Source organism: Ipomoea nil, unplaced genomic scaffold (assembly GCF_001879475.1).
Source record: "Ipomoea nil cultivar Tokyo-kokei standard unplaced genomic scaffold, Asagao_1.1 scaffold1026, whole genome shotgun sequence".
In the NCBI taxonomy this organism is placed as follows: domain Eukaryota; kingdom Viridiplantae; phylum Streptophyta; class Magnoliopsida; order Solanales; family Convolvulaceae; genus Ipomoea; species Ipomoea nil.
Window position 1 is genome coordinate 3367913 of NW_017617454.1, and position 26206 is coordinate 3394118.

General features: G+C 31.7%; 3 protein-coding genes and 1 long non-coding RNA gene across 6 annotated transcripts; 1 reads left to right on the top strand and 3 right to left on the bottom strand.

Moving 5' to 3' along the window:
• The first annotated feature begins 3387 nt into the window (after positions 1 to 3387).
• On the top strand, positions 3388 to 6062 carry LOC109180473 (ADP-ribosylation factor-like protein 8c). The gene is made up of 6 exons (XM_019330082.1): positions 3388 to 3628; positions 4879 to 4960; positions 5057 to 5089; positions 5180 to 5301; positions 5602 to 5763; positions 5851 to 6062. Exons 1-6 carry the CDS (start codon positions 3591 to 3593, stop codon positions 5966 to 5968), a joined length of 555 nt encoding a protein of 184 aa, XP_019185627.1. The 5' UTR covers positions 3388 to 3590; the 3' UTR covers positions 5969 to 6062.
• Positions 3640 to 24999, bottom strand: LOC109180474. The gene is made up of 3 exons (XR_002054078.1): positions 24987 to 24999; positions 16467 to 16469; positions 3640 to 3917 (listed from the first exon to the last, which is right to left on the bottom strand). It is a non-coding gene; the product is annotated as an uncharacterized LOC109180474 (long non-coding RNA).
• On the bottom strand, positions 6516 to 8889 carry LOC109180472 (protein TIFY 10A-like). Its single transcript, XM_019330081.1, has 7 exons — positions 8825 to 8889; positions 8647 to 8789; positions 8424 to 8521; positions 7533 to 7664; positions 7255 to 7414; positions 7059 to 7116; positions 6516 to 6921 (listed from the first exon to the last, which is right to left on the bottom strand). Exons 2-7 carry the CDS (start codon positions 8741 to 8743, stop codon positions 6744 to 6746), a joined length of 723 nt encoding a protein of 240 aa, XP_019185626.1. The 5' UTR covers positions 8744 to 8789; positions 8825 to 8889; the 3' UTR covers positions 6516 to 6743.
• Positions 18147 to 20767, bottom strand: LOC109180470 (probable inactive receptor kinase At1g48480). Of its 3 annotated transcripts, none has more exons than XM_019330079.1 (3): positions 20454 to 20767; positions 19177 to 20411; positions 18147 to 19078 (listed from the first exon to the last, which is right to left on the bottom strand). In XM_019330079.1, exons 1-3 carry the CDS (start codon positions 20483 to 20485, stop codon positions 18474 to 18476), a joined length of 1872 nt encoding a protein of 623 aa, XP_019185624.1. In that variant the 5' UTR covers positions 20486 to 20767; the 3' UTR covers positions 18147 to 18473. The 3 variants fall into 3 exon arrangements, with proteins under 3 accessions (XP_019185624.1, XP_019185623.1, XP_019185622.1); XM_019330078.1 differs by having other exon boundaries at positions 19177 to 20416; positions 20453 to 20767; XM_019330077.1 differs by having other exon boundaries at positions 19177 to 20767.
• Positions 25000 to 26206: the final 1207 nt, after the last annotated feature.

Sequence of the window (26206 nt, forward strand, 5' to 3'; positions counted from 1 at the left end):
TTCCTTGTCTCTCATAAATCTACAATGTTGAAAAGAGATAAATAATAAATAAGCTAGTATTTTCAAAAATTTGAAGGAGAAAGATATTTTATTAAACTACTTGAGATAAATAATAAATAAGCTAGTATATATTTATTTATTTATTTACAGTAATTCAAAATATATTAAACTATAATCTTTAAATTTCCAATAATTCCTAAAATTCAAACTATATTAACATTAATTCCTAAAATTAAAAATAATTCAAAATATAATAACAATAATTCCTAATATACCCAATATTTCTTAAAATTTGAAATATAATAACAATAATTCCTAAATTTCAAAGTGTATTAACATTAATTCCTAAAATTCAAAATAAATTAATAATAATTCTTAAAATACACAATAGTTCTTAAGATTCGAAATATATTAATCTCTAAAATACAAAATAATTCTTAAAATTAGAAATATATTAAAAATAATTCCTAAAATACGCAATAACTCTTAAAATTCAAAATATATACACAAATAATTGAAAATATATTTAAAATGATTTTTAACTCATAAAAATTTAAAAATTAACACAAAAATTTAAAAATATATAAATCTTACAATGTGGTGGCGATGGTGGGGCGACAGCGAGTGGGAGAAAGATGGGTGGTGGCGACGACGACCGAAGACAACCAATTCAGAGGCAGCCGTGACGACGTGGCGGGGAGGTGGTGGTTCGAAGACGGTGGCAAGGAGGCGGTTGGGAAGAAGAATGAAGAGGAGTGGTGGCGCAACGGAGGTTTTTCGTGTATAGAAGAACACTACTACTTTAGATATAAGCGAATGATTTTTTTTTTAATAGCTATACGACATCGGTTCGATGAAGAACCGGCGTCGTATAGTATTAATTTTTTTTTTTAATAATAAGTTACAACGTCGGTTCAATGATTGAACCAACGTCATATCGTGAATTTTTAAAAAAATGTGAATACTATACAACGTCAATTATATTAAAATCGACGTCATATAGGTTAGTATATCAAAGAACCGATCAACGATATTCGCAGAATAAGAATTTTTTTTGAACATGGCTACTCGACATAATTCGTGCCTCCAAAATATAATTTTTCGGTCAATTAATAATCAACCGAGTACTATCACACAGCTTAAGTGAGTGATCTATATTCCTCAATCTCTACTTATCCTATCACCACCCAATATTTACTTGTTATCTCATCACAACTGTTATTCATACTATATCTACATATCCACTAATATGACTACATATAATATTATTTTTTATTTTTTACTCTACATATATTATTAGGGATGACAGTAGGTAAATACTCATCTAATAGTCCCTTTCAATTGTGAATCCAAATACACTTAGAACTACTTGAATATGATTGAATATTACATGTACTCATTCTAAGCTCAATTGACACAACCCTATAGCATACACACAACCGAATATGGGGATTCACAACTACCTCAATCCATTTCAACTTGACTATCAACTATTCAAACTTGTCCTATTAGGATTATGAAGGCCAATCACCCAATATTATTTTATCTATTATCATCCATTGATAATATTCCTATCATTCAAATTGAATATAACAAATTAACACTTAAAATTTTAAATATTCGGAATAAAATTTAGATATAACTTACTCAATTCAATGCACATACATGACCATCCAATATTTATTATTTCAATCACACATCTTAAACTCAAAGAGGCAATTTTTTTTACTCGTATTAGTGTTAAATTATATAATATATAAAATGTAATTGTATAGGCCGATTATCACTTTAGATTTTTAATTGAGAAAAAATACAGCATTCAATTTAATATAAAAATATAAATGTATAATTAACTATTAATTTATTTGTTTAGTTAATGTGAAACACATCCTTGGTTGGTACTTTGTGCAAAATAATTCCACTATGAGTACTTTGCTCACTAGAGATTTTATTATTCAGCCCAACTTTCTTTGGGCCTGTGGCAGCGCCGAGTTCGGTCCAAAAATAATATTTTTATTGTATTCCATTAGTCCGAATTTTCACAGCCCGAATGAGCTAAATAGCATGAGCTTGGGTTTGTACTTGAACTAGAGTATGCATATGCATAGACAGGCCCAAATTCTGTTTGTAGGCAAATTATGTTGTGGTCACGGTTTCAAAACGGTGTCGTTTTGGTGGAAAACAATGCCGTGTCAATTTTAAAAATAATAATAATTTCTTTCGCTGTTAATGGCGTTTGTCTTCATATTCGGCAGTTTTCTTCCCAAACTCTATGTTTACAATTATAGAAGTCTATGTTCATAATTACTGAACTCTATGTTAATTATAGAACTCTATGTTCATAATTTTTGAATTCTATTTTCATAATTTTAGAATTTCATATTCACAATTATTGAACTCTATATTCACAATTACAGAACTTTATGTTCATAATTATAGAACTCTATGTCCATAATTTTTGAACTCTAGAAGTCTATGTTCATAATTACTAAACTCTATGTTCATAATTTTTGAACTCCATATTCACAATTATTGAACTCTATATTCACAATTACGTAACAGTATATTCACAATTTTTTATGTTGTTGAATACTTTTGACAAAATTTTTTTTAAAAAAAAAAACTAATTAGTGGAGGAAAAACGGCGCCACTAACATTCAAATTTGAAATAAAATTAGATTCAATATGGATAATTAAATTCAATATTATCATTCATTCAAGCACCGTTACTCCCGAATTGTAGAACGGCGTCGTATTGAACCCGTGTCCATGACATAACAGTCCCATAGCAGTGAATTGGGCTGTAGTGCATCTCTTTACATGGGCCTCACTTCGCATAATTGGTCCAGTGGATCCTAAATCTTAATGCTTGCGAATTGCAATATACCAATTTTACAATCTTTGGAGTTGTGTCGCTAACTACTGAACTACATCATTATTGTGGATTATAATAATCCACCTGAAAGGTGGATTGTGATCTATATTGTGAGGTTGATAACTAACATACATATTTAATTTTATTATATTAAAGATTGATTTTTTGAAATATGTATTTTTAGTGTATTATTATCTAAAAATTAATTTATAATACATAAAAAATAAATATTTAATATATTAAAAGTGAACGTGTATAAGTAATTTATTTTATAATGTAAAGGCCAGATGGATAATGATAGATGTTTAAACATCAACTTTTTTTTTTTTAACATCAACCTTTTTAAAATTAACATAATTAAAAATAAAAAATTAGAAGTATAATATATAATATTTATTATCAATAATTTTGTGGTTTAGTGGTACGGAGCCGAAATGGAAATTCAGTAATACTTATGAGAAAAGAACACGTTTTGTGCGAAATCCTTAAACCTGTTTCACCTGTTTGCTAAGCCTCTCAAGTCTCAACCTTATGTTGTGTCGGATTCTCCACGGGTTTCCTTGTTTGAGTCGGCGAAGCTTCCTAAGCTTTCTTTTTACTTCTCTTCATACAATTGTTATTCTCATCTCACTCTCTCTCTCATTTCTACGCTTATTTTTTTCACACAATTTTTATTAATTTCATTAAAGATTCAAAGCTCTCATCTTTCTGTGTAATGGGTATCTGGGACTCTTTTCTCAACTGGCTTCGCAGGTATATATATTTTTTCCTTCTGTTTCATATATTTGTTTTCAAGAATTTCCAGATTAATTGATTTCTCATTAATTACGGTGTTTTCGGCCCAGCAATAGCAGAAAGCCAAATAGTTTTTTTTTTCCCCCCAATTTGTGGCTTTATCAGAAGGAGAATTAAATAGAAAAAAGAAAAACTTTTGTTTTCTTTAAATTTCTTGGCGTTAGCTATGGTGATTTATAGTTTCTTAGCTCACAGCTCTGCTCTAATGTTGTCGGCCGCTAATTTGTTTGGACTAATTTTGGTTAAACTTAACCTCTGTGGTTGATGCTTTATCGCTCAAATATATGAATGTTGTATTTGTCAAAACTTCAAAGAGGGAACTATGATTGTAGTTTAATGAACTATGATTGATGCTTGGTGGGATGTTTGTTTGATTTCATCTTCTGGTTTAGCTTAGCTTGAGGATCTTTAATGAGTTTATTAGTGACAACATTCTCTGTTTAGGAATTAGGATGATGATGATGATGGACATTATAAACAGTTGGTGAAGCCAACAATGTTGTCTATGAAACCTTAAATCTTGCTCGATTCTGTTGTTTATGCACTCTGCTTGAGCCATTTCGGGATTAGCATTAAAAGAGGCTGTTAGGTAAAAAGAAGGGACTATAATCATCATTTTGCAAGATGTGTTCGTTTGATTCTTTTATAGGTTTGAGTGACAGCTAAACGCTTCTTGCCTGAGTATCATATGCGAGGCGTGATCCGTAATGTGTTTACAGAATCCTTAATTGAAACAACACCTAATTAACTTTTATTTTTGTAGTGTATATATGTGTTCAAACTTCAAAGTGTTGTTGGTGCAAAAGAAAATAATGGTGGATGTTTGGTAAATAGTTGATAGCTGATAGCTGATTGGGTTAGTGGGTTTACCTAGTTGATAACATTAGCTGATTATAGAAAAATGTTTGGTAAATTAGCTGTTAGTTGATAATTGATTACATATAATTGACTTTCTCAAAAAACTGATTGAAAAAGCTGCTTTGAATTTTAGTGTTTTGGAGCAATAAGCTGTGAGAAAAAGATAATTAATCAAACACTCGTATTGGTTGTCTAACCAAGTCAAACAGCTAATAGTGGTCAAACAAGCCAAATTGACTGACAGGCTAACTATTTTACCAAACAGTGCAATATCTTTTGTCTCCTACATTTATGTTAACAAGAATGACAACATTAATCTGTGTTTTTTGAATTCCTTGTCTCCGTGTCAGTCTATTCTTCAAACAGGAGATGGAACTATCTCTTGTCGGACTTCAAAATGCAGGGAAGACATCTCTCGTTAATTCCATTGCCGTAAGTGCATTTCATCTTTCTCCAAATCCACATCCTGTTCTTTCCTTTATATCCTAATCGATTTTTTAACATATTTTTCGGTGTTGTATCCATCAGACTGGGGCCTACAGTGAGGACATGATTCCAACCGTAAGTATATTGTTCTAATTATACAACTCAAATAACACATCTTTAGTTTTAGGAATCGGGTTTTCTTAGTACAATTCTTTTCAAAGCCAGGTTGGATTTAACATGCGTAAAGTGACTAAGGGAAATGTAACCATCAAACTTTGGGACCTTGGAGGGCAACGAAGATTTCGCACCATGTGGGAGCGCTACTGTCGCGGTGTCTCCGCAATAGTGTAATTCCTTCATCTCTACTTCTCTTATTTATTTCGTCACGTGAACATCTTCAAATCAATACCCTTTTTACCTATAAAATCTAGGGCAGGTATATTAATTAATAATGATGATTAAGCCCACAGGATTCACTTATTGCTTCTTCTGATACTAAATTGAAGGATGTGCTTTGATAGCGAGACTATACATTTGTTATTTTATATATATAAATGTGCAGTTTTGCTATCAGGTTAAATTTTTAGTTGAAACGGAACACATTGTACAACTAAGTTGAACTTATTTCATCTCTTGGCGCAAAACAGGTATGTGGTTGACGCTGCTGATCGCGATAGTGTCCCTATATCTCGAACTGAGCTTCACGACCTCTTGACGAAACCTTCATTGACCGGAATCCCCTTGCTTGTACTCGGGAACAAAATCGACAAATCGGAAGCTCTTTCCAAGCAGGCACTGGTTGATCAATTGTAAGCATTTGAGCATTTACTTACGTATTCTGCCTTTTTAATCTCCCTCGCTCTTCTAGCCATTATTGTTTGATGCCATTGTTTCAGGGATCTTGATTCAATCAAGGATAGAGAGGTTTGCTGCTACATGATCTCCTGTAAAGAATCTGTAAATATAGATGCGGTTATTGATTGGCTTATTAAGCACTCCAAGACGGTCAAATGAAGCCCCTATTGTATGTGGAACTATTTTAGCCAAAAATCTACATTACCTTGGGAGTGCAGTGATTGCAGTAAAGACATTTTTATTTATTTATTTATTTTTATTTTTACCATAGTTAGAGACACCACCATATTTTTATTTTTTTTTATTTGTTCCATGCAAGTTTTTTTTTTTTTTAAATGACAAGAAATATAAAAGCCCTGTTTGATAATTAATATAGTTAGTTATTAGTTAATTTTGGCTTATTTGATCATTATTAGCTGTTTGACTTGATTAAACAATCAATATGAGTGTTTGATTAATTAGTTTTTTATAATCGCTTATTGCTTCAAAATGTTAAAATTTAAAATGTTGTTCAAAAGGATTTTTTCGATTAGCTTTTTGATACAGTAATTTGACATGTAATCAATTATCAGCTAATAATTAATTTATTAAATATTTTTTTTATAATAAGTAATTTATTAAATATTTTTTATAATAAGTTAATATTATTAACTAGTCAAATTCACTAATTCAATCAGCTAACAGTTGTTTGTTAGCTGTTTACTAAACACTCCAAAGTAAAATCTTTAATTATATATCCCCGTTGGATGATTAAATGGTTCTATAATTTATACAATACACAATACAAAATTATGAAAACTAAGAACAAATGCAGAGTATTGTAATACCAAAATAGGAGTAGTACGAGTACCATTTAGGGTCAATATAATGATCTCCACTAATATAATAATATTGTATTATATTATCCTAGGATTATAAATATTAAGAAAAGAAATTACAAAATACTTGTACTACATCTGCTTTCCAAATCGACAGCTGATGAAGAAGTTTCCTCTTCCTCTGGAAGCATAAAATTGAACTCCAATAATGCATTATTCTTGGGTGGTTGTGGGGAGATAATGTTGGATGATTTGCCTACAGGGTGGCTATATGGACTCCCAGCATAGATCAATCTGCATTTTTAATCATGGAAAAATAAGTTTAAGGAAAAAGGAAAAATCATTAGATTTGATAATATATAACATCTAAACCTTATTAGTACACTCAACATTAAAGATTAATGTTTTCCAGCATCTATATATGATGATACCTGTGTTTGCGCTTCTCCAAGAATCTGGCCAAGGTTGCTTTGCGAGCCATAGCCAATGCTGCATTATATTCATCACAATAATAATAATAATAATTATTATTATTCTTCTTGTTAAATATAATTGAATGTGAAGAAAAGCATTGTACTCAGATCATTTTATATAAAACAAACTTTAACAAGGATCGCGGGATTGTACCTCCTTTACCATAAAATTCGAAAAAATTGTCAGGAGGAGGAGGAGGAGCGAGAGTTTGTATATTTTGACTTAGAATTTCTGTTTCAGTTAGAGCGTTTATAGTTTCAATATTCATGGCCTCAGTCTTGGATTGATTAACCATCTTCATGATCAACTCAGCCTAATTATTTTAAAAAAAAATCAATCAAATTATGTTAAGGGTGAACCAACGGTCCAGATCAGAGAAAAATAGTTAAGAATATAATGTGTGTACAGCAATGGATAAAGATGTGTGTTACCTTTTGTGGGGAGATATGGTTAAAAAAATGAACCCCACCGGAGTAGAAGATGGTCATTGGGGCTGTAGCCTGTTGGTTTGAGCTGCTAGGAGTATCATGCTCATATCTAGGGAGTGTTCCCCCTAAAAAGTCCTGTCATGTTCAACATAGTCCAACAATTAAAAATTGAAACATGTTTTAATTCTTTTCTTCCTATCAACCAAATATATATTTATATGCGATTGTTCCCAGATTAACGGTCAGCATGAGTTCATAATTTTTATCTAAGCGTCTATTCTTATTTAATCCAATGAATACATACAGACATATACATATATATATATATGTGTGTGTGGGTAAAAAATTTCATAGTTTAACATCATTTTAAGTATTCTTTAAAAAAAAAAAAAAAAAAAAAAACCAGGACTATATGGTCTAATGGTACCCAGGTTGGAATGAGTTCGAGCCTCAGTGGAGGTGTTATTGATTCTTTGTGTGTTAGTAGGTTGAGAAAGTATATGAACAGATACTACAATGTAATAGAACCAGTAGCTTTCAAAAAAAAAAGTATTCTTAAAAAAAAAAAAACATCATTTTAAGAAGAAACAAAAAAATCCCTTCAAAGGAACAACAATAATTCTTTAAAAAGGAGGTCAAAGTATTATTGACTAAAATAGAAAACGTCTAACTGGATTCATCCAGTAAATTTTTTAAAAAATACTCCGTAGCAATTTGCAGATTTTCCAAACCTCTGACTTTTTTTTTTTTTATCGAATCATTAATTTTATAAAATTTTATCCAAAAGTAAATATATACTCCGTATTAATTAATATTCACGCATAACAAAGTTAAACTAAATTTAGTCAAATTAATTATTATTAAAAAAAAAAAAAAAAAAAAAAAAAAAAAAACCTGAAAGACAAGATTCTGTGGCGGAGGGGCTGTGGAAAGCGATAATTCCGGTGGCGGAGAAACAAAATACGAAAACGGCCACTGCATCGCTGAGCCGCCTGTCATTAAAAAAATTAGTAAAAAAAAAAGAAATTAATATATTTGGAGTATATATTTTTCCTTTCAGAATTTAAGGTTAGTAAAATATAATTTCCTTAGTTAAAAAAATAAAATAAAATAAAACCTGGACTAGTGTTGGACTGTTGTTTCACCATTTCTGGGGAGCTCTTCTGGTTCAACTTCACCTTCAAATTTTTCTCCTTTTTAGCTCCCTTTTTCATCTTCGATCTTCGATTCCCAGAAAATAATTTTAAAAGAAAGAAAATAAAAATATTATATATATCTTGAAATCATCGAGATTACTTATATGTATATATATTCTTATACGAGAATAAATAGATGCATTTTTGTGAAGGAAAGCATTGCTTTGTAAGTTTATCAGTCATATACTAATTATTTCTTTTTTGTGATTTTTTTTTTCTTTTAACAAAATGAAAAACACGTGCTTAGACACAGAACGGGGGCCCCACCCCCGAGACGCCCAAGTCAGAAATGCTTTCAAGGCGAAACCAACTGCACGTACGGGCATTGTGTTTTGCATGTGCGAATGTTTAAAAATAAGAAAATTAAATTATATATTTGCCAAACACCTTGTGCTCAGATGACATGTTGTGACTTTTTCATATGGGAGGTTATGAGATCAAATTTTAGTGGAGGTAGTGTTGATTCTTTATGTTTTAACAGATTGAAAAAGTATAAATGAATAGATATTACAATGTAATAGAGTCAATAACTTTCAAAAAAATTATATATTTGTACTCCGTATAAAATATTGAGATAATGATGAAATAAATTCTCAATTTTTTAAAAATATAATTAGATCTATCAGGCTCAAAATCTATTAAAACTCACAAAAATAAAATTAACTCTTTATTTAAGTAATTATTTAGTAGTGTCTTAATTTTATAAAATGCGTCATCCTATGTGAAAATATTTTTTGACATAGACAATTATATGCTAATAATATAGTAAAAATTTGAATAGACATTTTATAATATTCAATATACATATCTAGGGTTGATGCATCAATGGTTTAATAATAATAATAATAATAATAATAATAATAATAATAATAATAATAATAATAATAACAACAACAACAACAACAACAACAACGATAACAATTACAACAACAACTCTTAGCTAATTAAGTAGCTTGTAGCTCAATGACACTTCTGTGACTCTTTCAAATGGGAGATCACATGTTAAAGGTATTATAGATTAAAACCTTCACTATGAAGAATTTCCCTCCGTGTTAGAAGGGCATTATATTGTTACACATACTAGGTCAATGACAATGATGAGGTAAGATCTACTAGTGGATATGTTTAAACTATGGGCTTAGATGGTATTACATAGAAATTAACCAAGAAATCGTGCATAGCTAGGTTAAGTATGAAGGTGGAATTCATATATAGCTCTGAATCGGACCTAGTAGGATATGAGGTTGAGTGGTTAACTAAATTTATTAGCAAATGTACCTTTATGGGGTATCTAGCACCTTTTGTACCTATGCATTATGATTCACAAGCTACCATTTGCATTGCGAAAAACATAGTCTATAATGGGAAAAGAGACATATACGAGTGAGATATGAGTCTGTAAAACAATTAATTGTGAATGGGGTGATCAGAATGGAAAATGTAAAATCTGAAAGGAATGTTGTTGATCATTTCACAAAAGGTCTAAATAGTCAATATCTGATATGTCAAGGGAAATGGGTTTGAAACCCTTTGAGGTGAGGAATTCATAATAGATACATACCACTTTTGTGGTCAAATGAAGTCATGGAAAAACTCAAACAAGTACTAAATTTACTCGTATTTGTAAAACTGAACCAACGGTGAGGGTGAACATAATGTTCTTAATGACTTGATAACCGCTAGAGGTGGTATGTGTTGAGACAAACTTGATCTAGTCACCTATAATACTTGGGTGTGAAGGCAACATTGATCTTCTATGGAGGACATAGAGTACGTCTTTCTAGAGCATATATGAGTAATTTAAAGTTAAAAAAAAAAAAGTCAAAAGAGGTATTGACTTTCACAAAACCTACAACTTTCAGAGGTGCATGGCACGTCAAGTTCAAAACTTATATGTCGGATAGTTCAAGAGATATCTCACTCTCTAAGAGATAGTTACACAATGTCACTATGTGTTAGTTCAAATTTTTCAACAGTAACATTAAAAGTATCATTTCTAGTGAACAAGTGAATCAAACTTTCAAATTTCAATTAATAATTTGTGGGAGATTATATTATTAGAGAAATTATAGTCGAAATTTACCTTTGATTTTTGTTGTTGTTGCATTTGAAATGAGAGAAGCAACATGACTTGTGGATTAATGTGGTTGGAGAATTCCATCCATAGATGCTAGCTTTAGAATATAAAGGAGTGTTTTGTTCATCCATAGCATATCTCTTAAGCCCATTCTAACACAATCTTCCTCACATCCTCTTCTTTGTGAGCCAATGTTTTCTTGTCTGAGCAAAAACAAGTTTGATTCTACCTACGTTAGCTAGGGCGGCTCGTTCGCATACTGATCCGCGTTGTTGAATTTCTACTTTTCCTTCTTGTATTGCTTCGTTATTATAATAAATTTTTTGGAGGTTTTTGTCAAAAAAAAAAAAAAAAAAAGTTTGATTCTACCTACGTTTACGTAATCGTAGCACTATATTAACCTTGTGGAGTGGGAAATTGCTATTGCTCTTAGGGGCCGTTTGGTTCACGGAATGTTAGATTACCTTAGGGAATGTTAGATTGCTGGGAATGTTAGATTCATGTGTTTGGTTAAAATTGAGGTATGTAATATAATCATGTTTGGTTTAGGGTTATCTTATATATATATATATATATATATATATATATATATATATATATATATATATATATATATATGTAAATATGTTAAGGATATTATACTATATAGAATTAAAATGACAAAATTTATAAATATCCAAGGTTATCTTACATAACCTTAGAAAATGAAGGGAATCACATTCCCTTCAAAATCCTATGTGGAGGGAATGTTTCATTCCCTGGGAATGTTATATTCCCTCCGAGAATATGAACCAAACACAAGAATGTAAGCTCGGGAATGTCACATTCCCTTGGTTATGTAATATAACCTGAACCAAACGCCCCCTTAACGTAATGTTCCTAAACACTGCTCTTAACGTAATGTTCCTGAATATGTACCATGTTTTTTTTTTTGTGTCAAGGTCCCAAGAGGCACAATTACTCCATTGTTATAGAATATATACCATGTTTTTTTTTTTTTTTGTCAAGATCCCAAGAGGTACTTTTAAGCTCGAACCATACTTAGATTGGGGTCAAATTAATTTTTTCATACGAGAGGAGGTTCGAACTTCCAACCTTTCTTAAGAGACAAAAGTGTACAGCCATTCATGCCAATCAAGCTTGTTTATGCGGTGTTAGCGGAGATTAATGTTAGCTATTTGGGCTGAGGTAAAAGCAAAAGTGTAGACCCAAAGATGAGCGCACATGTTTAATGTTTTCCGTGTTCAAACGACGCATAGTCGCATAGGATTGGGGACAATAACGTTTCATCCTTAGCATCATTTAATTGGATAAGCATGTGGCCAACATCTTTGCAAAATTTGAAGCCACGTGGTCCTCTAATAACCCCTCTCACCCTATCCTCGAGCAGGCGGTGTATAATCCAATTAACCCCACGAAATTCAATTCATTCCATTAATTAGTTTGATTCCACATTTAATATAATATTTACATTTTTTAAAAACTCTGATTTCTTATTCGTTCAATTTAAAAATCAGTCCACTCGAATGCATATCATATCATCTCAACTCTCAACTTATGTCGGGGCCTGGTTGAATTTTAAATGTAGACTCTAATATATATTTATTTTTAATATATTGTAGACTCTGATATATATTTATTTTTAATATATTGTAAATTTATTTTTAATAAATTTATTATATTTTAATATATAATTATTTTTAGTGTATTATACGTCAAAATATATCACTAAATATGAGTCCATACAAAAAATTAATATCTATTAAAATTTTATATTACGATATAAATCAAGAATCACAGTATGACTGATTATTTCTAAAATTATCTAATTTAAATAATCCAAACAAAAAACCAGCCAAACAGCAATAGTTATGCTGTGGAGCTGTGTTCACCATGTGTATGGTGAACACGACATAAATCCATCTTTGGGTCTGGAGGGACTATCTTCCTTCCTTTGTTTCGTCTACAGTTTAATGCAATCTGATTTATTTAGCTTTCAAAAAAAATATTGTAGATTCATAATTTCTGTACTGTAGATTCATAATATCTGTACTGCGAAGACGAAATAATGTAATTGCGAAGAGAGAAACGTCGTTAACAATAAATGAGAAACAAAATTATGAATCTACAGTATAGAAATTATGAATCTACCCTTATATTTAGTATGCGCATAGTGAACATGTTTAATTTGCGGCCAAACAGGCACATGACCATATCCAGGCCCACAAACCAAATTTGGTCCAAAACTAACGTTTCAAAGATTATCTTCACACCAAACTCCATCAGCCATTGGCCACCACCGTCGGCCTAACAAGACCCCCACCGCCACTTCATCCTTGCCAAATATAAATACTGTATAATTTTATCTAATTTTAAGAAAAATATTTTTTAAAATCACGAATTGTCTTGAGTAAGTTAGTATTATATTTAGACTAATTTATATTTGTACTGGATCACTCCAATTAATGAATAAAGTGTTGGTCATATTATTCATTCCATATAGAAAGGATGGTTTGAACACTCAACCTCTCTTAAGTGATGAGAGTGTATGACTATTCACACTAACCTAGCTGATTAATTTCAAGAAAATTGTTAAACACATTTACCAATTACCATTGACAATAATTTATAATCTTATATGATAGGGAGTGATTGTTTGTAATAACGTAACTGATAAAAATAAACGTGCATAGCATGGCTTAATTTAAAAGGTAAAAATTTGTGTGAGACCTGTTTCACGGATTTTTATCTGTGAGATGGTTTAGGTCAAATGTTACCATTTATCAATCCACCAATCAGACACAAAAAAAGCGGAGAAATACATTGAACGGGCAATTGTACGCGGAAGATGGGATGGGTCAAAATGGAACATTGGATACCCAACTGGCATACGGGTAAGGGATACATTATTTCATATTTAGCCCAAACTATAATCAATCAATAGTTATGCTGTGCAACCGAATGCACCATGCGCATGGTGCATACGATGCAAAACGACGTTGTTTTGATTAAAAACGCGCGTCCCACTTAAAAAAAAATCAGGTTTGATTCTCGACAATAGCATTATTGTGGATATATAGTTATGAATTTCTGGATATATAGTTATGAATTTATTGATATTTAGTTCATTCATTGTGGATATTTAGTTCATTCATTGTAAATATCTACTTCATCCATTCACTGTGGATATATAGTTATGAATTTATGGATATATAGTTATGAATTTCTGGATATATATATAGTTATGAATTTATGGATATTTAGTTCATTCATTGTGGATATTTAGTTTAATCATTGTGGATATTTAGTTCATTCATTGGGGATATTTAGTTCATTCATTGTGGATTTTTACTTCATTCATTCACTGTGGATATATAGTTATGAATTTGTGGATATATAGTTATAAATTTATGGATATATAAAATGCTATTGCCGGGAATCGAACCTGATTTCTTTTTTTAAGTGGGACGCGCGTTTTTTAACCAAAACGACGTCGTTTTGCATCGTATGCACCATGCGCATGGTGCATTCGATTGCACAGCATAATTCACTATTTTAGAAGTAATCCACAATTCAACGTAGAAAGAAGGGATGAATGTGTAATGTGTTGATCTATTACTAAACTTAGACCAAATCAATAACTAAAAGAGAGTTGTACGTGTTAGAACACCTACTATACAATAAAATATGAGGTTATTGTCGAATTCTTTCAATATTTTATTTTACGGGAATCTCTGTAGTTGCTATTTAAATATATACTTTAGGTGAAGAGCGAGCGTTTTGTAACCATATCAGGCAAATGACCTAAACAAAGTCACATTTGGAACGACACATAGTAAGTCAATTGTCCAACTAAATTGATTAGGATTGGTCTTTTAATTAGACTTGTCAAAATAAGTTAGCATTTGGCTGGGCTGTCCCGTCATGATTTGAGAAAGCTCGACCTGTTTAGAAATCGAGTTGAGAATTTCAGCGCAACCTAACTAGGCATAGGCTGACGGGCTAAATTCCACTTCTTATATATATATATATATATATATATATATATATATATAATAGGATATATACCAACATCAGGAAAGAAAGAACTACACAAGGAAATAAAGAAAAATATAAAAATTATTCGAGACATGATAAACCAAATATTTTGACAATAATTTCAGTTAATAATAAAAGTACCCGTTATCACTTTCCATTCTGTTGGATTCCCATCATCAGTTCACCAATAAAACCCACAAATAACATACAAAGCAACTAATTATGATGCTTCAGTTAAAACATCTACCAAAAGTTTAGTGCATCAAATCCCACTTTTGGAAGCCGCCATCATATCATACCCAAATTAATATCATGGCATTTGTTCAAACTTTTACTATCACACGTTATAACAACAATGTTGTAGTGTCGCCTAACTCGGAATAATGTAATTCTGCATGGACTCCCAATTTTTACTCTCTATGACATGACATACTTCGATTGCTTAATTTAATAGGGGATCATGATGTTTATCAATTCCTTTTTTTCTTCTTCCAATCAAATGTGAACACAAATGAGAGTAAAAATTGAAAATAAGATTTTAGGAGTCCATGAAGTATTTTTCCCCTGAATATTTACCTAATTCCAGAAACAGAGCCAGAAAACTCGAGTAAACTCGTTTTTGGGCTCATATTGTGAAAGAAAATTTATCATATTAGTCGACATTTAAACTAACTGTACAATATCATTATATATAGCGTACATTATTGTGATTATTATTGATAAAGATTTCTAATTATACTCTATGTAATAAAGTATGAAATACATATTATATGAGTGCGATTGACACGGGTGTCGATCATTAATTTAATATTTTTCACATAATAGTAATAATAATAATAATAATAATAATAATAATAATAATAATAATAACAACAACAACAACATTTATTTAAATATAGATTGTCACTTTTATCAAATAAAAAGTTTTGTCACCAATTTTTTTCATAATTAACTGATATCCGATCCATTTTACTAATTAACTAAATACATTTCAACTCTTCAAAAAAGAGAGACGAAGGCGAAAAAAAAGATCACAAATGAAAGAATTAATATTAATTTTTATCAATTTCAAAACTAATCATTTAAATTAGAAAATGTACATCTTAAAAGTGTAAATAAATCATTAAAACACACAATAAATCACTGATTAATTAATCGACGTAAATAATAAAACTAAAGCGTATATCTCAAATTTAGAGATTTTTGAAATTAAAATGGATAATCGATGGCCTCCATTATTAAAATCTTGATAAAAGAAATAAGATAATAAAAAAATGATGACTTTAATTATTTGATTTATTTAATAAATTTGAACTTTAATATATATTTTGAGTTCATTTAATATAAATATAATGGCTTTTAAAAAAATTGGAGGGGAGCCAATATAAAATTGTATTTTATTTCTATTATATTAATATATACATACATATTTAATAAAAAAAAAAAAAATTGATGGTGGAGGTAAGGGTGGGGGTCATGCCCCCCTACCCGTAACGTACCTCCACCCCTGCCTAACTCGTTAAATATTAAAATGTTTGTCTAACTTTGTACATACTAAAAATAAGAAAGAAAAAAAAAAAGTGTAAAATAAGCTTTTAAGTTGAGCAAGTAATTGAGTACAAATACTACCTATTCTGTATACACATTTTTCAAATGTGACAGTAATTTAGCTTGACGTATAAATTGAACTAGACAACCATTACATTGACTAAGTTTTCACATTTCATTCATTCTTTCTATTTTTTTTCAAGACAAATGTAATTGCTCGAAAAAGTATAGAAGATAGTCATAATTGTCACAAAAGTAAGAGGATCTTATCTTTTCAAAAATAAAGAAATAAAAGATAGTCATTATCGTTTTTAAATAAAAGAGAGTCTGTAAAGAAAATCAAAATCACAAATACAAAGTATGAAGTATCACTCCAATTTTGCTACGACAAACAAGTCATACTGACACGTCTGCACACCGCCGTGACTTATGGTAGTACTATCGTAGCTAGCTTGCTTCAATTATCGGACAAAACCTGGAACAGAAAGCGATGTTGGAACTGCTTCTGTTGTTTTTTTTTTCTTGACAAGGAAACTGCTTGCTTTCAAGATGGTTAATTAATTTCACTTCACATTCATCATTATCATCATCATTCCAATTCCATCTTTAATTAAGTTGTTATAATCATATTCCAGAAGCTAGCAGGTAATGATGATTATCATCATCATATATCATTGTATCCGACATTATTCGATGTTGACAAATGCAAACTAAACTCATCAATCTTACAACACCCTCCATATAAACAACCAAGAAGAATTTAATACTAATTAACTTTCATCCGAATCAACATTTCACTAACTCTCTGGTGTTGATATTCTGAAACTAGGTTGAAGGAATTTTTGCATTTTACAGTTTGACGAATTTTATGTGTTGTCTGAGTACAACAATTTAGCATTACTTACGGTAAATAAGGTTAGCAAATATATCGAGAAAGAAATAGAGTTGTATTGCTATAATGCTATGTGTGAGTACAAGAATCAAAATGCATCCATGTTTATTACAGGGTCCACTATTTATACTACAGGTGCAACAGCTCCTTTGATGAGTGTAACGGACTTCTAGTAATGGCAAGCCTACATTAAGTGTTGCGTATAGTGGCAGTTGCCTCCTCTTAAGTGTGTTGCAGTCGTTACGTGTCCCTTGGTGTCCTCGAGTCAGCTCTCCGGATCGAGTAATACGCCTTGCCCAATTATCCTGTCACCCGTTTTAGTATGTTTTAACAATCCCTTTTTTCTGCATTTGGCCCTTTACTGGCCTCTACCCGTCCAACAATTTCTCCTCTCAATTGGGACTCGAACAGGTCACTACGCCAAAAGTTATAGCTCACAACGAAAGTACACTTATTTTCAGGAGGCAGAATGCTAGAATTAATCCTTCACCGGCCTCCGCTCAACAATCTCTTTAACCGTCAATTACTGGACTTGCCCCTCTATCAGATTCCGCCCAACACAGTAAACAAATGAGAGAGGTTAAAAGGCAAGAAATGTAGGTAAAGATCATTCTTTTAAGGAAAAGATGAGAAAATTAGGTTAGAATGAAGGAGACGTGAGTGGGATAGTCAAAGCCACTGCAATTGCAAACCACGTTGAGCCGTATATATGTATTTGCAGACAACTTGAATTGCTATAAATGAGTTGCTTAAATCTGGGATCATAAGAACACATACCAACCAATCAGATTTAACATCTTTTAATGATTCATCAACTGTAAATCGCAAGATTCATGAACATTAAAAAACGTTGACAGCAAAGATCACAGAATAAACTCACATGGCACAGCTGTACGTGATTAAATCAATTACGAAAGAAAGAATATGTAATTACAAGGCCGCCATGTGCCCAACAAGAACAGCTCGATCGACGACAATACTATATTTTACATTCCACACATACACCAAAAACTAAAAACTACAGATCTCCAAGAACCTTAATTTGTTGATCAATAGCCGCGGAAAAAAAAAAAGAGAAAGATGATGCTTATAAAATTGACAAATGATCGAAGAATTCAAACCAGAAAACAAAAGGAAATGTTTTTTTTAAAAAAAAGTGGAACTTGAATCATACGTTTTAATTTCGCAACCTTTTACTCTTCTGGGTTGTCAACTATGTTGTTGTCCTGGAAACCAGGACGACATAGGTCTTCAATTCTGGCGGTAATTTCCGCCATTGAAGGGCGCTTGTCGGGGTACTGGGCAGTACAGTTGACAGCAAGCTGCAACAGCTGAACCATATCCTCTTCAACAACATTCTGGTACCTCAGCAGTTCCAGATCGAAAACCTCCGACGTCCACTCCTCCCGGACCACCGACTGCACCCACCTCGGCAGGTCCACGCCCTCCTCGTTAGATAGGGCGTGGGTGGGTGCTTTCCCGGTCAGCAATTCCAACAGCAGAACTCCGAAACTATAAACATCCGCTTTCTGGGACACCTTCCGAGGATCGGTTACCTCGGGTGCCCGGTAACCGTCCACCCGCGTTGGAGTCGAGGACGGGCCAACAAGCTGGGCAAGACCGAAATCGGAGACACGGGCATCATAGGATTTGGTTAGGAGAATGTTTGATGATTTAATGTTGCCGTGGGAAATGGATTGGCCTTGTGAGTGGAGGTGGGAGATCCCCCGGGCAGCCCCTAGGGCTATTGAGGTTCTTGTTTCCCAGTTCAATGGCGTCCTGCTTGCTCCTTTATTACCTATACAATAAAAATGGCAGAATAATATATTAATTGAAATGTGTTAAAAAACTTAGTCTGTTAGTAGTTTGTATTGGTCTAGTCTGGTAGAATTATACCATGTAAAAGTGCGGATAAGCTTCCCATTGTGATGTAATCATATACAAGGAGCTTTTCGTCGCGGCTATAGTAGTAAGCTCTGAGAGGAACCAGATTGGCATGGTTCATCTTCCCCACCTCTTCAATCTTCTCTCTGAACTCCTTTTCCGGCACGGTGACATCCCGGAGGCGCTTCACCACCAGGGTGATTCCGGCGTCAAGAACGGCCTTATAGGCAGTTCCGAAAGTGCCCTTTCCCAATACTTCAGCAGAGGCTTTCAAAAGGTCATCTAAGTCATAGTTCCTCCCTGGGGCTTTTGCAAAGAACACCAAGCTCTTCCCTCCGGCGCCTCCGCTGCCGTTGACCTCCGCCTTGACCACCTCCTTCTCTTTCGCGCCCAATGCGGCGGCGGCTCCGCCGCCGGCCATTACATCCTTTTCCGGCGGAATCTCGATCTCCGTCTGCTTAATTCCCGCTGCATCATTACTCGATCTGACTTCTTTTTCACCCCTTTTGCGGCACAAACAGAACAATAAAAGAAGAATCAAAAGCAACCCAATGACGCTGCCGACTACAATTCCGGCGATAGCCCCACCGGAAAGCTTCTTTTTACTCTTTGTTTGCTGCCCATCGCAAAGATCAAGTGGCGCTCCGCACAGAGAATTCCCCTGAAACGCACTCCTGGGCTGAGTCGAGAGCTTTTGCGGAATCTGTCCAGTCAGAAGATTGCCGGAAACATTGAACTGGATCAATCCGGGCACTTTCACGTCCGGAATTTCCCCGGAAAACTGATTCTCCTCCAAGTACAGCGTGGCCAAGCGCGTCAGATTGTTGACGGAAGGGGAAATCGAACCGGAGAAGTTATTGTGGGCAAGATTGAGGCGAACAAGGTTGGGCAATGAGAAGACACCGTCGGGAATATCGCCGGAGAAGAAGTTGTGCTGGAGGTACACGTTCCGGAGATCCCGGAGAGAGGAGAAGAGGTCGGAAGGAAGCAGACCCGACAGAGCATTGTAACGCAGACTCAAAGTCTGGAGGCGCGTGAGGTTAGAAATGGTTCCGGGCGGAATAGCCCCGGAGAGACCCATCCCCGGAAGGTGAAGCTCGGCGACATATTTCTTGTCGGAGGAGCACTGGACTCCCGGCCACAAACATATGTTCGGTTCCGTAAGGTTCCAAAGGAGAGAGCGGCCGCCCACGGCTGATCGGAGCGCCAAGAGGGCGGCGCGGTCGGAGGCGAGATCAGAGGCGGCGGGGGACGGTAGAATGAAGAGGAAGATGGAAATGCAGGTGGCGAAGTAGAAGAAGAAGAAGAAGCGAGATCTCATTGTAGTTTTTGGTGAAAACGATGAGAAGAAAACAGAAAAGATTGTAACTTTGTCAGTTTTCCAGAAATCTATAGCAGTCCAAACTCCTCGGCCACTAATCTTTCTGGAATTATGGACTGCTACAAAGTGGGATTCATGTTCTTGTTCTTCTTCTTCTTGTCAGTATTGATATTCATTTCAGTCAGAGATAAAAGAGAGAGAGAGAGAGAGTTGCGAGTTGCCAAATGCCAAGGACGGTAAAGGACTTCTAAATTGGGATAGAAAAGTGAAGTGTTTATCGACCAAATCATAACAAATGGGGATTAAAAAATCTCAATTTTAAACAATAATTCTCCGTATATGTATATGAATTATTTGGAAAAAACTTTAACCATTTTAAAAATTTAATCTAATTTTTTTTTTTGTTAAGTACCCAAAGAAATCCACCGCTACTAACCCACTACTCCAATTCTGTGACTATTCGGGTTTAACTCAATGGTTTAATAGACCGTATTTGGAAGAAAAGATCAAGATTTAAACTTCGACGATTGCAGTGTGAGAATTATGTCCAAAGTAGACAGATCCTTGTGCGCACCGACATTTGACCATGTGTGATGAGTCATTGAGTCACGTAATTTACATACATCTTCCCAAATGTTCTATCGAGTCGAGGTGTGGGCCCTTGGTTTAGATATTTTATCCAAATTTTCAGTTTTAATATAGTATTGCTTAGATGAATTTAAAAAAAAAAAAAAAAAAAAAAAAAAAAAAAAACATGATTAAAAAGTATTAATACAAATGAGAAAGAGTAATATGATATGATACAGGCTGGCAGGGAGATATGGTGACGCATTAAAGGCGTTTGATTCCATTTGGACAAATAATATTTGTTGGATGTAAACTCATTCCTGTTCAATCATTGTGCCGGTTAACCAACCAATCATCTGTTATAGTGTATGTTAATCCCTGCAAAATTATACTTTCCAATTTATTTACTATGACAAATAATTATGGAACAAATATAGCATTTAAAATGGTTTTTTAAAGAGGGGAATGCATGTATATGATTTATTCTGAATTGTAGTGTGTAATAAATGGAATTATGCTGAACAGCCGTAGTTACATGCTTCCATCGATGGAGCCAACGACTTTACATAGAAAATGTCGGCAAGCCGTGACAATAATATTGTGAGTACAATTTTTCCTTTTGTTAAGAATTATTTCCTATGCTGTCGGTTATGGTTTTCTCTTCTATATGAGAGTGATGAGTGTTGTTGTTATTGTTATTGTTATTGTTATACATGCGATGCAGGAGAATCTATGTTTTATCTAAAAATATTACTAAATAAAAATAATTTAAATTATATTTCACAATTCTTTAAAGTGATAAATTTTGATTATCATATTTGAATAATATAGAGAGAGAGAGAAAGAGAGGGGGATTTATTTTTTGTTTAATATGCTAACACCCATATATTAGTACTAATTTTTTTTACGCGCATTGTGCGATTGAGATAATATCGAATGTTTTTTTTTAAATAAGTACTTTAAAGTATATTAAGACAAGATTATATTAGAATTGTTCATGCATAGATAATTGAATGTTAAATTTGCGTATTTAAATAGGCAATTCTAAGTTTACAAATGCTAGATAATATAGTCAAGATTGATTATAATTGTCAATAAAATAATTGTATAGGTATGATTGAAACCAAATACGGGCCGGGACATAAGGGAGGGTAAATAAAAATTAGGACATAAAATATTAAAAATATACTAATATTGAAGAGTTAACTGCTGATTGTCAAACAAGGACATTGCGAGAAAGTTTCCCACTTCAAATTGTTGTGTGATTTGAATACTGTTTTTGTCAATAAATCTCCCAAGTAGTTAATATGATTGGTTTAATTATATTTTGTATTTTTTAAAAACGATTATTATTATTATTATTATTATTATTATTATTATTATTATTATTATTATTATTATTATTATTATTATTATTATTATTATTATTATTATTATTATTATTATGTATACCCTTATGTCATTTTACATGTTAATATAAACAGTTAATTTTTTTCAAATATCATTTTACCAACCGTTGATATAATTCGTTGGTCAAATGTGCTAATATAATCCGCAAACGCTAATCGCTAACTGCTGATTGTCAAACAAGGACATTGCGAGGTAGTTCTCACTTCAATTTGTTGTATGATTTGAATATTCTCTTTGTCAACAAATCCCTCAAGTAGTTAATAATAATTGACTTTATTAATTATATATTTTTTAAATTTTTTCATGGTATTAATAAAATACTTGGTAAATAAATATATAGCATTATTTTGTATTATAACTTTGATATTTAATTAAAAAATAGTGCACAAAAAATATAATAGACAATGTAATGAATACAATCAATTGATAAATTTGAATGTAAAGAATTTTTACGAGAAATATAAAGACAATATAACTAATAAAATTATTTCTCTTAATTAATTTATTGATAATGAATAATTTTATTGGAGAAAAACAAATACAATATAACTAATGAAATTATTTTTCTTATTTAATTTATTGATAATGAATAATTTTTTTTTTTGAATAAAGCATTGTAGACACATAATTCTAAATTACAGAAATGCATATGTATTATTTTTTGTTATAGCTACTAAGTTATTATTTATTTAATTTAATAAGAGTAAAATAGAGTACTAATTATGCCAACTTTGATTGGGATGAAGTTCGAACCTAAGACCTTTCTTATTGAAATCAATGGATAAGTTAACGGTGAACTAACAGAAATTAACGGAAAAGATAATATTTAACGGAAAAGTTAACGGATAATCATATTCATTAAGGATAAATTAAGAAATCTTAAGGAAAAATTAAAATCTAATCAATCTGAGCCATTCATTTGATTAAAAAATTTGACCACCATTTTTTCTATCCATTATAGGCCTAACTTTCTTGGGCTCTTATTAGTATAGTAGATAGTAGATATATACATAAATACTATATTTATTATATACATATATGATTTAACAGTCATATATATTTAATTAAAATATAATTTATAATTAAATTAAGGGATCGGAAAACAACACCTTTAATCTCTGAATTGTTTCACTGTTGCACTTTTAGTCTTTAATGTTATATATATAATTATCAAATTCTGTTAACATCATTATTCACGATTAAAAATGGCGTTCACATGAAGAGAATGAAACTTTGACAATGGATATTGATTATAAATGACAAAAATAACCTCATAAAAAGAGTTTGCTCACGGTGTTTGATCATTATATGACATCAGAGAAGTGCAACATGATGAATAATTAAGGGACTAAATCTGATTAAATTAATTAACATATAGCAAATTTTTAAAAGTTAAATAATTTAGGGGGCGAAAATATTATTTTCTCAAGAATTGTTATATGATAGTTTTAATAAAATGATAATTAAAAATAGAAAAAAAATAATAAATATATGCATGTGATAATACCGTAACAGTGATGGAGTTATTAAATAATAACGAAGTTATAACGCCGTAATAGTTGTTTTATTTAACAAAAATGTAATAAAGATAATTTTGTCAAATAAAATGAAATGTTTAACATTTAAAGTAAATTAGCACACAAAAAAAGTGACAAAATTAGGGACATAACATGGATGGCATATATTACATTTTTAGATTATTATTATTATTATTATTATTATTATTATTATTGGGAAAATGGCACTTTTTTCCCCCTGAGTTATATACCTATAGCATTTTTTCCCCCTAAATTATTGAAGTGATTGTTTTTCTCCCTGAAATGTTAAATGGACATATTTACCCTTAAATTAAATATTTAATTTATTTTTTTCTCCAACAAATTATGACCATAGTTTGGTTCAAACTAAACAAACACTATAGCAACCAAACCGAAATATTCCAATTACAATTTAGAATCGAAATTCGATATTTAGAGTTTATTAAAATCGTGAACGGAAATGGACGGTTCATGTTCCGAACTGAAAAAATATAATACATTTATTGTTGAATTTAGACTATTTTAAAATAAAAAATAAAATTTTAAAATAAAGACAGTTCAAAACCGCGAATCAGATTCGGAACCGCCGGTTCACGGTTTAAGATTCAATTTTTTTGATACATAATTTTAATAAATTGACATTTAAATATTGGGTTCTAGATCTGAATTATAACCGTAAACTATTAATTCGATTGCTTTAGTATCTGGTTCAATTCAAATCGAACCGTGGTCATCCCTACGTATATGCAATAATTTGTTGTTGTAAAATAAATAAAATGTTTACTTTAAGGGTATAAATGTCAATTTAATATATCAGGGGGAAAAAAACACCACTTTTAGAATAATTAAGGGGGCTAATGCGCTTACCTAAATAATTGAGGGGGAAAAAGTGCTATAAGTATATAACTCAGGGGTAAAAAGTGTCATTTTCCCTATTATTATTATTACTGAATTTGTAGGAATAACATAAAAATACTGAGTAGAACTCGATAAATTCTGGCTAGCCGTTTTAAGAAACCAGCCGAAAAAAAAAACCAATAACGGCTAGTTTTTGCTGAACAACAAATCATGTCTAATGTTGTCCATTTATTACATCTTCTTTTACGTTGTTGAGTCCACATGTGATGTTCTTCATTTGTTTGTTTGTTAAAATAATACGGGTCCTTCAATTGTAATAATAGTGTGAATTTAATAAATAATAATAATAATAATAATAATAATAATAATAATAATAATTTTATTCCTCAATTATATTCGTTGCTACTTCATTCCAAAAAATAAAATATATATATATATATATATTCGTTGCTATTTTCGTGTATCAATTGTTTGCAACATGATTTTTGTATTCATAAGTTTTATTAAGATTAATTAAAATAGCTACAATATAATTGAAAGACAAAAAATATTACTTCCCTATAATTTAAAAACAGAATGTATTTCCAAGACCTTGTAGTCTTGTGACACCAAGTTACTTCTTTATGTGGGAGGTTGTACTAAAATAAAAAAAAATGTATTAATTTTCATAATAAATGTTTTCTGTTATAAAATTTTGCTCTTAAAATTGAAACATGTGCTTCATCCCAACTAAAAGTCAAAACTAATAATTAAATTGCACATTAATAATTATATGTTTATCACTCAAATTGAAAATTGTCAGTATCGATCCATAGGTAGACAATTAAAAAACTTTAAAACTTGTCAGAAAGTAGGAGCAACTTTGAAAAAGTACTGGTCATATCCCAGCAACTGTGGGATCATTTAATTTAATTTGATGAATTAAAAATCTTTAAAAATTGTAATAAAATGTAGAAAATTATGGAGCTGGAATTAATGAATTTTAAAATAGGGATGGGTGAGTATTGATTACTATTGGCACCGTGTTGCATTATTTTATATACATATATATTCTCCGATCCGTAATTTGTTTTGTGAAAACGTAGGACATAGGAAAGCCATCCAGCATATGACAGCTTGGGAAACCAAGATATCAGATTTCTTCTTTCCCACTACTCATTCCTCACGGTTTCTTCGCTGTTCTTAGCTTGCATGTGTACGTTAGACCAAATTCATTACTTATATAATTGTTTGGGACTTATTTTTTTAAAGATATTAAGGCTCCCGAGATGTACACTAGTGGAGTAGGATCTGAATGTTACACGTAATTGCCGTCTCCGATTTAAAGGAGTCTATTACTCAAGTTAGG